Here is a 14,362-nt window from a genome sequence, read left to right as displayed (position 1 = left end):
TCGCACTCTCTTAACAGGTTCAAAACTTCTTTACTTGCTCACTCACTCTCAGAGAGGAGAGGGAGGAAGATAAGAAGAGAGAGAATGAATCTGTTTTTCACGGCCGTCTTTCTTTTTAATCCCTAGTTGGCTGGGTCAGACTGTTAAGACGACAGACAAAGAAAGATAAGGTGTCAGACAGACAGACAGACAGACAGACAGACAGACAGACAGACAGGAAGAGCGACAGACAGGCAAAGAGGAAACAGACAACCAGACAGGATAGATTAACAGATACATACAAAAAAAGAAAAAGAGAAAAGAATATATAACAAGGGAAGTTGAACAAAGACACCCACAGAGAGATCAATAAAGCAGTTTGTCATGTTTGGTTACGGCCGTAGTAACTTCACCTGGAATGGAACTCTGAGAGAGCTGGAGACCAGCTGCCCATCATTCTGTGGAGGTAGGCAGATTCTGTGTGTGTGTGTGTGTGTGTGTGTGTGTGTGTGTGTGTGTGTGTGTGTGTGTGTGTGTGTGTGTGTTTGTGTTGAGAGAGAATGAGATAGATAAAAAGAGAGAAACAGAGAGAGAGAGAGAGAGTGTTCCTTCTCTGTTCCAGAAATGATTCAGCATCTCCAAGTGATAGTCAGCCTGTTGTAAACCACTGGTAGCACTATCAGCTTTTCCACACCAGTGCCAAATGGGACTTTCCATGGCCAGGGCCAACTCTGCATATCAAAACACTAAGGTTAAAGGCTCCGTTTACTAAACTAATAAAAAAAAGAAAAAAGAAAAGACAAAATGTCACTCTACCACTACAGGTAACAATATGCAAAACCTCCCCAAAAAGGCAGTGGAAACAAATGGTCCCAGACTACAGTTGTAGCCGAAACCCTACCTACTCAGCTCAACTGTGAGGTGGAAATGAGAGCTGATGTCTTTAGCACTAGTCAAGCAGGACTGGTATCTTGGCTATGTGACTCTGTTATGTCCTGAATGTGAGAGTGCATGCTCTTTCTTGGCTCTCAGTGTAATAGGACTTCAGATCAGTGTCATAACAAAACAGGAAAGTTAAGACCAGAAGTTCAATTATATATAATATGCATCTCAAGCTGAATTGCTGAAGATCTCTAACTAGATGAGGTTTTTGAAATTGGGATGACTATTAAATTCAATAGAACTCACCAGTTAAATGTATACAGAAGAAGCTTATTTGATAGGAGGCTCTCGTCCAAATGTTTCTTTATGTCAGTGGTGCAGCATTTTATCACAATAGGTATAGTGAAGGTAAAATTACCTAATTACACATGTTCAAAACATGAATCAGAATTGCTCCTTGAGGATTTAGCCCAAACCTGGAATTGCTTCAACCTGAACAGCCATACTCATCTTTCTCATCAGTCACATTTCATAATATATACAGTTGTATGTCGTGCAGAGCTTTGTGCATGTACGATCACACAGTCACATTAGCGCGCTGCCAAGATTTGATAAAATGAGACAAGTTACTAATGACTTGCACTTTCCTTAACTATTTTCTAACCCAACGGGCCTCACAGGGTACCGATGAAAACTGTACAATCCGCTGTGATGACCCCTGAGAAACAGGGAACGATATGAAAGAAGAAGAAGAAGATACTAGATCACAGACTTTATATGCATAATGTCATGACACATGGAGATCACTGAGAAAATAGGTTCATTTAGTTCTTAATTCTGAAAAACATAATTCTCACAGATATATTTCCATAGTTCAGTTTGGAAGTCTGTGGAGGGCTTTGTCAGATGTGGGAGTGTGACTGAAAGAGAGGATGTTATCAGTCCACTTTCAAAATTCTGTCATATTGCATTACAGCTCCTTGAGGATTTAGCACAAACCTGGAATTGCTTCAACCCGAACAGCCATACTCATCTTTCTCATCAGTCACATTTCATAATATATACAGTTGTATGTTGTGCAGAGCTTTGTGCATGTACAATCACACAGTCACATTAGCGTGCTGCCAAGATTTGATAAAATGAGACAAGTTACTAATGACTTGCACTTTCCTTAACTATTTTCTAACCCGACGGCCCTCAGTTCCACAGAACTGCTTGTTCCCAACTCTGTCAGGTAGCAAATCACATTCAGCTCTTGTCACATGTCTAAAACCTCCTTGAATTAAATGGCTGGAATACCTGGTAGAGTAGAAAACCAGTAATATAGGGGATCCTGTGGACTGAAGTTGACAACCATTGGTTTAATTCATGGGTTGAGCTCAACAACAACAACAACAACAACAACAACAACAACTTAGTTTTGTAGGATCAAAAACAAAAACAAAACAAACAAACTTGTGAAAACAAGTTTGGTTTAACATGGATTTAGGGGATTACCACCAGTGTGGCTGTGTGTGTGTGTGTGTGTGTGTGTGTGTGTGTGTGTGTGTGTGTGTGTGTGTAGGGTTGGGCATATTGCCCAACGGCTGTATCATGTTTTGTTTCTATAAGCAGTGCTTCTCAGAACTAAAGCCACAGGTCCTGTTTTAGCTTTTTTACTTAACCCCATCTTATGCATATTAAATGCCATATCATACTAAATATATTATAAGCCTACTTTTAATACCACATATTGAACACTATACACTCACTGTATGTCTCTCAATAACTCTTTATCTCACTATTTACCCAGTGGACATTTGTTATTTTAATGGGCACATTAAGATGGGTAGCACGGGGGTGGGTATTGTGGCTACATAATAGATTAGTAAAGTACTATATACTACTTGACAAACAATTTACTTCACAATTACCATACTCCAGAGCTAAGCAACGGGGAAGCATTTTAAGACTATATTACTGTGGAGGGAAATTGAATTTGAATTGTAAAAGCCTTTGGAACTTAGCTTTAACTTAGAGCAATACAAAAACAAATTCAGTTGACTTTAACTTGACTTGAGGGACATTTTGAAAGTCATCCACATACATACGTAAGTATTTGGGTGTGTTTACTGCATATGTAAGTGTTGTGCAAAGCCCTTTTTCATGTCCACATTAAAGTAAGAATTTGTGTGCAATTCCATTTGGATGTATTTTCCAGAATAAATGTTGATGGTTCAGTATAGTCTTGTCACACTTTTTATTCTTTAAAATGCTCATGGCTATTTAAAAACAGTTGGCCTCATAATGTTGTCATATCCTAAAGGTGTGTTTTATCCGAACGCGAAGCTAAATTTATGAGCGACGCAAGCGGCGAATGGGCGGAGTTAATCGAATGGGCGGAGTTAATCGAACGGGCGGAGTTAATCGAATGGGCGGAGTTAATCGCGGCGAAACTGCGAGCGTTGCAAAATGGGCGAAATTAACATTTGCTTGAGTTAAAAAAATGTCAACTGAGCGAACAGTTGAAAGCCATTCAACTTCAAGTCGTGCTATAAGCCACGCCCCCTTTACAGAACCCTCCTCAGTCAAGATGGAGGACAAGCTGATCACGTCTCCGGTTGATACTATCCACTCTATACCGGTGGTTCCCAACCTTTTTTAGTACTGTACCTCCAAAGCATTTCAAGCCAACCTAAAGTACCCCCTACTACGCAATCAATTGTGGTGATCACCAGGATATATCATTAATGTATATTATTTATATATATACAATATTTTATTTAGTCTATATATAATCAATTTAATTATACCGTTTTATAAAAAACAAGACTCAATCTCCCCAATTAATATGACACTTTAATCACATTCAGTCATAACTAATATAAGCTACTAATAAGACACGTTAGTCCCTAGCTAACGGGTCTGACCCTTTAGCCGAGCGGTTAGTGATGTCGCCTTGTGGTGCAGTACATCCGTATCGAATCCCACCGCTGCCACCAATGTAACCGGTTATTTTTTTTGCCTGGTGCGGGATTCGACACGAGGTGTACTGCACCACAAGGCGACATCACTAACCGCTCGGCTAAAGGGTCAGACCCGCCAGCTAGGGACTAACGTGTTTTATCAGTAGTTTACACTAATCAGATTACTTATAATGGCCATTGTTTATAGACTTTTAAAAAAAGATAAGGCTCAAACTCACCAATTAATGTGACACTCAGTGGGACACTTGAGCCTGTTTCTCACTCATCAGTTTTGTGTGTCTGGGGGAGATTGTTGCAACAGCTGTGACCAGGTTATTCTCCAAGTTGAGCCTGTTCCTGTGTTTAGTTTTGATATGGGTCATGGTGGAGAAGGTCACCTAACACAGGTATGTGGATCCAAAGGGCAACAGTTCATTCAGGGCATGTTTCCCCAATTCAGGATACTCCTTCTCCACAACACACTAGACCGGTATCAGTGGTGTGCTTGAGTACCTCATCTTCAGGCTCCTATCTGAGGACACATCTATGGTTTTCTTGCAATCTGTCAGGAATGCTGCTGTTAATGTCCGTCACAAACGGATTACATACCCAGTCCAGTTTGGATGACTTGTTGACAATATCAGGGAAGTAGGAGTTGAACTCATTCTTGAGCTTGGATAAATGTGTGTGTACTATTTTCACAGTCGTAGCGTTGTCACATTCACCAGTGGCAATGTATGTGTCCAGCTGCAAGAAACAACTTGTATCCCCATCTTCACATTTGCTCTGCCAGAGCTTGATCTTCTCCACGAATCCACATACTTTGTCAAACAAGCTAAGAACATGTGTGTCTTTACAGTGAAGAGAGATATTCAGCTGGTTGAGTTTGCTGAAAATATCGGGGAGGTATCCCAGCCGAGCTACCCAGTCAGCGCCGTCGAACATAGCCACAAGGGGGTGTGTGTGCTCTGACAGAAATTCCCTCACTTCATTGCGTAGCTCGAACAGCCGCTGTAACGCACAAACAGTCAGCTCTCCGGCTATGGTAAATGGCTTTTTTTGATTTAGCCACGAGTAGCGACACAGCATATGATGCCTCCAAAGCCTTGGTTGAGCCTTCTTTAGTTTTTCTTGGCTTCTCTAAAATTCAGCCAGCTTTAGATGGAAAAACTCGGCAGGTTTACCCACACAGGAGAGATGCCTGGTACTGAGGTGGCGATGTAAATAGGACGGTTTCATGCTATTATTCGAAAGCACGTCGCCAAAGAGGAAACACATTGGCTGCGGCAGCTCTGTAGTTGTGACAGTAAATCCAGAGAGCGCATATTGTAATGTGCATGTATAAGTAGACACGTTGGCCGTTAGCTGGTGGGTCTGATCCTTTAGTCGAGCGGTTAGCAATGTCTCCCGTGGTGTGGGCGATACGGGTTCGCGTCCCGGCCGCGGCCAATTACCACACTCTTCCAAGCCGTCCTGGTCGCTGCTCCACCCCCTCTGCTGATCCTGGGAGGGCTGCAGACTACCACATGTGGAGTTGCCAGCCGCTTTTTTTTCACCTGCCAGTGAAGAGTTTCGCCAGGGGGACGTAGCGCGTGGGAGGATCACGCTATTCCTCCAGTTCCCCCTCCCTGCTGAACTGGCGCCCCGACCGACATGAGGAGGTGCTAGTGCAGCGACCAGGACACATACCCACATGCGGCTCCCCACCCGCGGTAGACAGCAGAATAGACTGCTACGCTACCTGGAAGCCCTATGATTTACTTATTAGTAGTGATTTGTTGATCGCAAACGAGTCAGTTCTATGAGCCGGCTCCCGTCGGGCCGATTTCTTTCTTTCTTTCTTTCTTTCTTTCTTTCTTTCTTTCTTTCTTTCTTTCTTTCTTTCTTTCTTTCTTTCTTTTTTTAAATACAAGACAGAATAATAGGATGATCCTATAACGCATTTATTAAGCACGATCCAGAAACTTCTCACTTTGATGATAACATTAAGAGCCAAGCATGGTGAAACTTGTATGTTGTCCTTGCCTCTTAGCTCTCTTTTCCCATCAGTTCCGTTCGGTTCTGACGGAGTGTTAAAATTAAACAGCACTCTCAGGGTCGTGCGGTGTGTGGGACACGATAGTTGCGATTAAGAGATCTCTATCTCTCATTCTTCCACGCCGGCTTGCCACAGCATAAATAAAATGTTCAATAGATGTGTAATAGTGTTTGAGATTTTTCTTTGACATTATCTAAAATACATCATTTGGCTCTTGTTGCTGAGCTGAGCCAAACGATCTGGCTCACTAGAAAGAGCCAGAATTCACATCACTATAACTTAGCTGACTTCTATTGGGTCTAGCAAACTTGCTAGCAGCGTTGGTGCAATTAAAACCGCTTGCTGTAATGTAGCACGAAATTCGGTCGTTCATTTTTCAGGTAGGCGATCAAACCCGAGCGAGGAAAGTGAAGCGAGATTTCACTACCCGTTCGGTCAAGACGCACAGTAAGACGTAAGAAAGGATCTACGAGCCCATCTAATGTGATTTTGTCCAAAAAAAAAATCTTTACAACAGCACAGACACAGCTACCATTCTCTACATTTAAGTGCTGCTGATGTTGAGAGTCATTAATGTGTTTTATAATTAGTTTATCTGAAGAATGCAACAAGTTCTTTTTTAATGGCTTCGTTGAAATTTGAGGCAACTGTCTAGGATTTGTCTCCTGAGGACATCTCAGATTCAAGGCTGGGCTCTATGTTTAGGATGGAGCTGTTTATGTTCACAGCTTTCAGAGAGCTGTTTATGATCATGAGAATAGCATAGGGGAAATGTGTCTTGGGGTAGTTTTTGCTGTAAAAGGAGTCCTTGACCGCATTGCAATGTAAAATGGTTTGACCCAAACCCTGGCAATTATTAGTATGGGACTGTTCTCCCCCCATAGCACTTTTTACAACACTGTCATGGAGGAAATACACAAGTATTTGCATTAGAGAGCGAAAGATAATTAGAAACAGAGCAAGAGGGGTGCAAGTATGGTGCACCACAGGTGTACATCATAACTCATTCCATTTTCAGTGCTCTTAAGACACTAATAGGAATCACTCAAATATACAAAGACAAACAAAAGCATATATTCTCTCTCTCTCTCTCTCTCTCTCTCTCTCTCTCTCTCTCTCTCTCTCTCTCTCTCTCTCTCTCTCTCTCTCTCTCTCTCTCTCTCTCTCTCTCTCTCACACACACACACACACACACAAACGCACACACTTTTATATGCCTCTAAATGATATTGAACTGTCATAGTCTTTCTTTCGCATGAGATAGACAGACAGATAGATAGATAGATAGATAGATAGATAGATAGATAGATAGATAGATAGATAGATAGATAGATAGATAGATAGATAGATAGATAGATAGATAGATAGATAGATAGATAGATAGATAGATACTTTATTGATCCTGAGGGAAACAACATATCACAAATATACACAATTTATAATATAAACAATAACAAAAATACACACAACAGGGATAACATAAACCAAAAACTAGGGAATATACAACATATAAATAACTAAGCTAAACTGAAGTACTTGGTGCCTGTAAAATAAAATAAAGAGATATATGTTTATATATAAAGGCAGGGTGGATCAAGAGCATTGGTATGAAAATAAACTAGAAAATGCATTTCCTGTAGAAAATGCATGTGAATGCTGATAGCTGAAGGAAATTGCTGAAGCAAGCAGTGCTGAAAATTGTTGCAAATACAGCTGAATTGTAAAGGTAAGACGAGGAAGCTGAAAGCTGAAGGAAACTGCCGAAGCAATGCTGAAAATTCCTGAAAAAACCCCAGCTGAAATGAAGAATCAAAATTTGGAAGCTGAAGCTAAAATAAATTGGAGGCTGAAAGCTGAAATAAATTGCTGAAGCAATGATGAAAATGGCTGATAAACCAGCTGATATGAACTGAATGCATTTAATTGCTTAGCTGAAAATAATGCATGCTAAAGTGTAATAGTGGCAGTTGGAAGCTAAAGTCAGTACCTAAAGAAGCTGAAAATGTTGAAATCTTAACTGGAAGCTGGAACATAATCACCTTGGGAGCTGAAGTGGATTACTAAAAGAAAAGCTGGAGTGTATCAGCTGAAGAATCAGAGTTGAAAAAATGTAGTTGAAACAGCTGAAAGGAAAAATTATATACCACCAAAACTGGAAGTAGAATTGAAATACCTTGAAACATTGTAAAAAGAAATGCTTTGTATTAATATCAGACAGATGAAATGTATCATGAAACAGATGGATTGATTTTTTTTTCATTTTAACAGTTAAAATGGAGAGAACAAGTCTCAATTGTGTGTGTCTGTCTGTGAATGGCTTGTGTGTGTGTGTGTGTGTGTGTGTGTGTGTGTGTGTGTGTGTGTGTGTGTGTGTGTGTGTGTGTGTGTGTGTGTGTGTAATCAGTTAGAAGAACTAACTGAAAGTAACTGCCACATGTCTCCTGACTAAACATGTACAGACATATTTTCTGTGAAATCTGTTGAAATGTGTGTAAATCCATGTGTCTCGTATGTAGAGTGGAAACACTGTGTAGCAGGACTTTGACAGAAATGTCAGTCAAGTGTTTGATCCAAACCACAGACATCAGAGAAGTCGTTTAACACTAGAACGTCCGGGATTTCACTCCTACCGAAAACGACCATGGGTGGTCACAGTGACCGTCACGGTTTTTAAACTCTATATTCTGCCAAGATAAATACCCAATTCAGATATTAATGCATTGCAATGTTAGTATGATTGTTATTAAACGAACTGACACCAAAATTAACATTTTAATGAATATAATACTATTTTTAAACAATTTAAACTTCAGAGAGACATGGTCGAACTTGAACAGCAAAATTGAAAAGAAGAAAATATTACCCGAAAAACAAAACAGAAAACATACTGCTAATCTAACAAACGTAACAAGGCATATAAAACATGAGATGTAAAAAAGAACTGAAAGCAGATATTAAAACAGACCCAAACAACGACCGGAACTTAAAAACTAATAGAACAACTGTGGGCGGTCATTTTCACCGCCGTGGTTTTTAAACTCTATATATTCTGTCAAGATAAATACCCAATTGAGATATTGATGTAGTACATATTTTAGTATGTCTGTTATGAAACGAACTGACACCAAAATTAACATTTTAACAACTTTAATACTATTTTTCAAACAATTAAAAATGGCCGCTGTCCAACGCCTGTAAATACTGCACCACTTCGGTGGTAGTCATTTTGACCGCCACGGCTTTTACAGTCTATATTCACAAAAAAGATTTCCATCATCATCATCATCATCAAAAAAAAAAAAAGTTGACAGAATACACAAACAAAACAAAATAGGGGGGGGGGTCTACAAAAGGTACATATATAAGTATATAAACAAAATCATTTCTAAATCACTGGGCAAAGAAGCAAAAGGCTTAAACCATGGGACACAAATCAAAACAATAATAAAGGAGATATGTGCCCATAAATCTTTCTTGCCATTTTGTTAGCATACACTCTTTTAAGAGATGAGAAAAAATAATTTGAAATCATTTTTGAACCAAATAAAAGAGGGCTTACTATTTCTCCATTTACTACAATGAATATGATATTTACTCATAAGAATTATGATATTAATTATATCAGAAATAGATGAGTTTAGGTTATCCATGTAAAACAAAATATGAGAAATGTGAAAGAAAGGAATGTAATTTACCTTAAGTGATATCCAATTTTTTAAATCGGCCCAAAATCTTTTAGACACGAGGCAATAGAAGAACATGTGCTCTAAAGTTTCGCCTGTTGCATTACAAAATGTACAAGGATCTACTTCAAATTTAAAATTTTTCTTAAGAACATCTGCAACTGGGTAAACCTTATGAATTATTTTAAAGTGAGTTTCTTTAACCTTTGGGGAAATGGGCCATTTAATACATTTAGAATGTGCTTTCACCATAATAGGCAAGGCGTTATGGCTCGCCCACCCCGCGCCGTGGCCCGCCCACCCCACGCCGGCAGCCAATCGGTTCATCAGGGCCGGGCTTAGTCATCAGGGCTGGGCTTAAGTTTGGTGGCCTCCCACGTGCCCGTTGTCAGTTCATGTTGTAACCTCCCCGCAGTAGCGGCGACTCTCCTCTCACGGTCCTTTTCTCTACGAACTCATCCCAGCCCTTGGTTCATGTTTTTCCCTTGCAAGGTTTCCCCGTGGAAGTATCCTGCCTTGTTCCCGTTTGGATTACCCGCGAGTTTTTTTCCCCCTTGGACTTTCCGTTTTTTCCTTGTCGCTCATTGCCTTCCTATGTTTGAATAAAGTACGCCAGTTTTCGGCTAACCCCATCTCTGTCTGGTGTCGTGCGCTTGGGGTTTTCCACAAACCCTAACACAAGGTCTCCACATTAGGACCATGTACATACGGCTCTCTATTATAATCATGAACCACTTTGGATTTCTGAATAGCACTGTTCACTTTATTATTACATTTGTTATCCCATAAAGTACAATCGTTAATAACTAAATTTGGCAATACCGATTTAACATGAGTATATCAAGGTGTTTTGGATTAACTGAATCAGCGGTAAAGGGATCACTTTGCAAATGCTACTGTACTCCTTGTGAGTACAATTTAAATTGTATTTATTTAAAAAGGCCATGTAGTCCAAAAGGTTACTGTTGTAATCCAATAGATCACTTACAAACAAAATCCCTTCATCATACCAATTACTCTTAAATACTGATTTCCTATTTATTGTAATCATTCTATTGTTCCATGAAGTTGAACCATGAGGAGAGAAATTATGGCTAAATATCATTTTCCAAAACTGAAGAATTTGTCTATGGAAATTTGACAACTTGACAGGAATCTTGCCTACCTCAAAATCACATTTTAGAACAAAATCAAGCCCACCAATTTTTTTTAAACAAGGACCATGGTATGTGAAACCACATAGAAGTTGGCTATGTCAAGTATGCTTTTAGCCCTATAATCTTAAGAGTTCCAACCATTGATTCAAATTCCAAAGCTTACTCTTTAACTAGCTGTGATCTTTTTATATAATGGGTTTTATTTTCCATATGAATTGGAATACAACTGAGTTGGCTTTTTTAATACTATTGGAAGAAACATATAGGGAGTGACACGGATAAATTGATTTGGAGATACCTTCTGCTTTAGATAAAATGACTCTACCAAAAATAGTAAGATCTCTGGTTAGCCAGTGACTGAGAGAGTTCTTCATATCGGTTATGCAATTAGAAATACTAATGCCTTCTCTTCTAATGACATTTTTAGAAATTGTTATTCCTAGATATTTAACTTCAGACTCAACTCTAACTGAAGCACATTCAGAATCTGTGCATGAATGAATGGGATGTAATTCACATTTTTTAATATTAAAGGATAATCGTGGTGCCTTAAGAGAATAATGAAATTAGGTTAAGGGCTTTCTTTACAATATAAGGCACTCAAAGGTGGCAATGGTAATAGGGCTCCACTGCGATTCTAAAAATAAAACAGGCTTGAGCGCGCATTGAATCATGGGATTGATTTGCGGACAAACTGCTCTTCATTTCGTAGTGTGCCAAAGTGGTCTTGGAGAAGATTTGTGTTTACGATGGCTGGTAACCTTTTCATAGAGGGAGCCAAACAATCTAGAGAAGATGCCACAAAGCATTGCTGCTGGGGAACTTGTAGATCGGATTCACGATATAAAGAAAGGCTGCCTAAAGGAACAGAATTTTTGAGCTTCCCAAAGTCAGGAACCATGCAAGATGACCTAACACAGTGGGAAAAGAAACGCGAACAGAAGACAGAAAAAGCAAAGAGGTGGCTTCATGCATGTGGAAGGAAATACTTCTGTCGTCTTTCGGACATGAAGAAGGACACTTACATATGCAGTTTACATTTCTTCGGGGGGGAAGGGTTCTACGGAGGACCATCCTGACCCTATTCTTGTCATTCTTAACGAGAAAGAAATGGAGGGTCGTGCTCTTCGTGCAACAAAACGATTGAGAATGAAGCAAGCTCGAGAAAGCTGTATTGAAGTAATTACTGCTGGCCGTGTTTCAACAGAAGGATTGCAAATTGAAGATTCTAATTCCATGTTAGTCGGGGCTGACGATGGTGAGGACGATGCCAGCTATCCCTTTCAGGATAAATCTACACAGACCATCTATTGTAAGTATACTCTTGGAGCCAAAGTTGAAAGTATGGTATACAGAAATCAGTTCATAACAGAAGAAACAAATGCAAAATCCTCTAGTTCCAGCAGAGTTAATTCGATGTCGTGTGATCACATAGTACTTGCAGATGACAAGAAATGTAAATATTTTACTGGACTTGATCCCTTGCAATTTAATGCACTATTCAGTTTCCTTGGACAGCCTAAGTATGAACTGAATTACTGGAATGGAAAAGAAAATGGTGACAAAGATGGAAGGATTTGGTGCCCCACCAAATATATCAGTATTTATAGCAGTGCCAGCTCTGTAAATTCTCAATTTATCGCAGCTCTGATCACTCTTTAGCAAGTGAAATACGCTTGCCAGAAAACTTCCAAATTGCTGAAATAAACCACTCACGGGATTAAAACGACAACATTCTCCTAGTTCGCTCAATTCTTGTGTTGAAACGTATGACAGCAAGGCGTGTTGCGCATGGTTGTTTGGCTTGTTTGTCCGCTTTTCGATCCCAAGCTGCATTGCGTGAAAATTTCGTGACGTAGCCACAGAGGAGCCCTGTTGCATGTGCTTAACAATGACTCAGCAATGACTCACAGTTGTATGGCCATTGGCAGGAATGATCTTCTGTGGCGTTCTATGGAGCATCTTGGGCGTATTAATCTGTTGCTGAAGGTGCTCCTGTGTTTGATCAGTGTTTTGTAGAGGCGGTGTGACGCATTGTACATGATGGCCAACAGTTTGAGGTCAGCATCCTCTTCTCCGACACCGTTGTCAGAGAGTCCAGATTCACTCCCAGCACAGAGCTGGCCTTCTTAACCAGCTTGTTCAGTCTGTTGGCATCTCCAGCGTTCACACCACTGTCCTAACACACAACAGTGAAGAAGATGGCGCTGGCCACAACAGACTAGTAGAAATCTGCAGCACTATACTGCAGACCTTAAAGGACCTGAGGCTCCACATGAAATAGCATCGGCTCTGGCCCTTCTTGTAGAGGGTCTCGATATTCCCAGCCAAAGCTCAAAGCACATATACAAAGTAGCTGAACATTATCACCAGAGTTTATCGCCCTGTATCCATCAGGAACCATTTTCCTTGCTACCAGAACTACATCTGTAGGTCTACTTGCAGGTAACACTGTTTGTTTTATATGCTGTTGTTATGCCCCGTTTGGAGACATATTTGAACCAAGGCAGACTCCTGCTAAAATGCTAAAAAATCTCTAAAATTGGGCTGAAATCAATAATCAGATTGAACTTTTCATGCCTAAAAACCTTGAATCGGCATAATAAAACATTCAGGACAATTTTTTTCTTATATTGTGTTTTTTACACCATTCAGAATTCAGAGCTGTGATGGAGTGGTCAATTATCAAAAATACTTGAGAGCACAGTCTTTAACCAAGTCTCTGAATTCCTCTCTGAGAATAACCTGCACGACCTGAATCAGTATGGCTTTAAGCGAGGGCACTCTACCGAGACTGCACTCCTGTCTGTAATGGAATCACTGCGTTCAGCTAGAGCTGCTGGTCAGTCCTCAGCTCTATTACTGCTATATCTGTCAGCTGACTTTGACACAGTTAATCACCGAATCCTCCTCTCCACACTCACTGAGCTTGGTATCTCAGGAACTGCTCTCCATTGGTTCATGTCCTACCTCTCAGGGAGATATTTAAGAGTATCTTGGAGAGGATAATTGTCCAAACAGCATGATTTATTCACAGGGGTTCCTCAATTGTCATTGCTCGGTCCCCCTCTCTTCTCAATATACACCACCTCACTTGGTGCAATCATCCGCTCCCATGGTTTCTCATACCACTGCTATGCTGGCAATACCCAGCTCTTCCTGTTGTTCCCGCTGGAAGACCCCAAAGTCTCCGCTGAGATCTCTTCATGGCTTGCCGATCCATTGGCATGGATGAAAGAATGTCACCTTCAACTTAATCTCTCTAAGACTGAGCTCCTTGTCTTCCCAGCCAGTCCCTCTTTACAGCAAGATATTTGTATCCAGCTTGAATCAATCCAACTCAGGCCCACAAAGTCTGCTCGAAACTTGGGTGATTGATTACAACTATGATTGATTGATGATTGATTACAGCTAACCTTTTAAGGTTCATGTGGAGTCAATTGCTTGGTCATGTCGATTTTACCTATACAACATCAGGAAGATCAGACCATACCTGTCTGAGCATGCAGCACAACTCCTGGTAGAGGCTCTTGTTATATCACGTATTGCAACACCTTACTGGTAGGCTTCCCCACGTACATTCCAACCTCTGCAGTTGATCCAGAATGCAGTGGCACATCTGGTCTTCAATAAACTAAAAAGAGCTGTTCATTTCCCTCCATTGGCTCCCAGTCGCTG

General features: G+C 40.4%; 1 protein-coding gene across 1 annotated transcript in view; it reads left to right on the top strand.

Moving 5' to 3' along the window:
• Positions 1-363: 363 nt before the first annotated feature.
• The window catches only part of LOC130114340 (cytosolic carboxypeptidase 4), a 254,308-nt gene continuing 240,309 nt past the window's right edge, over positions 364-14,362 (top strand). Inside the window, exon 1 of the mRNA XM_056282197.1 lies at positions 364-445. Coding sequence (XP_056138172.1) covers positions 364-445 — 82 coding nt within the window. The remainder of the gene's footprint in view (positions 446-14,362) is intronic.

This window comes from Lampris incognitus, chromosome 6, assembly GCF_029633865.1.
Source record: "Lampris incognitus isolate fLamInc1 chromosome 6, fLamInc1.hap2, whole genome shotgun sequence".
NCBI classification, from domain to species: Eukaryota; Metazoa; Chordata; class Actinopteri; order Lampriformes; family Lampridae; genus Lampris; species Lampris incognitus.
Note: the sequence above shows the minus strand (reverse complement) of the source record. Positions and strands in the feature narration are given on the sequence as shown.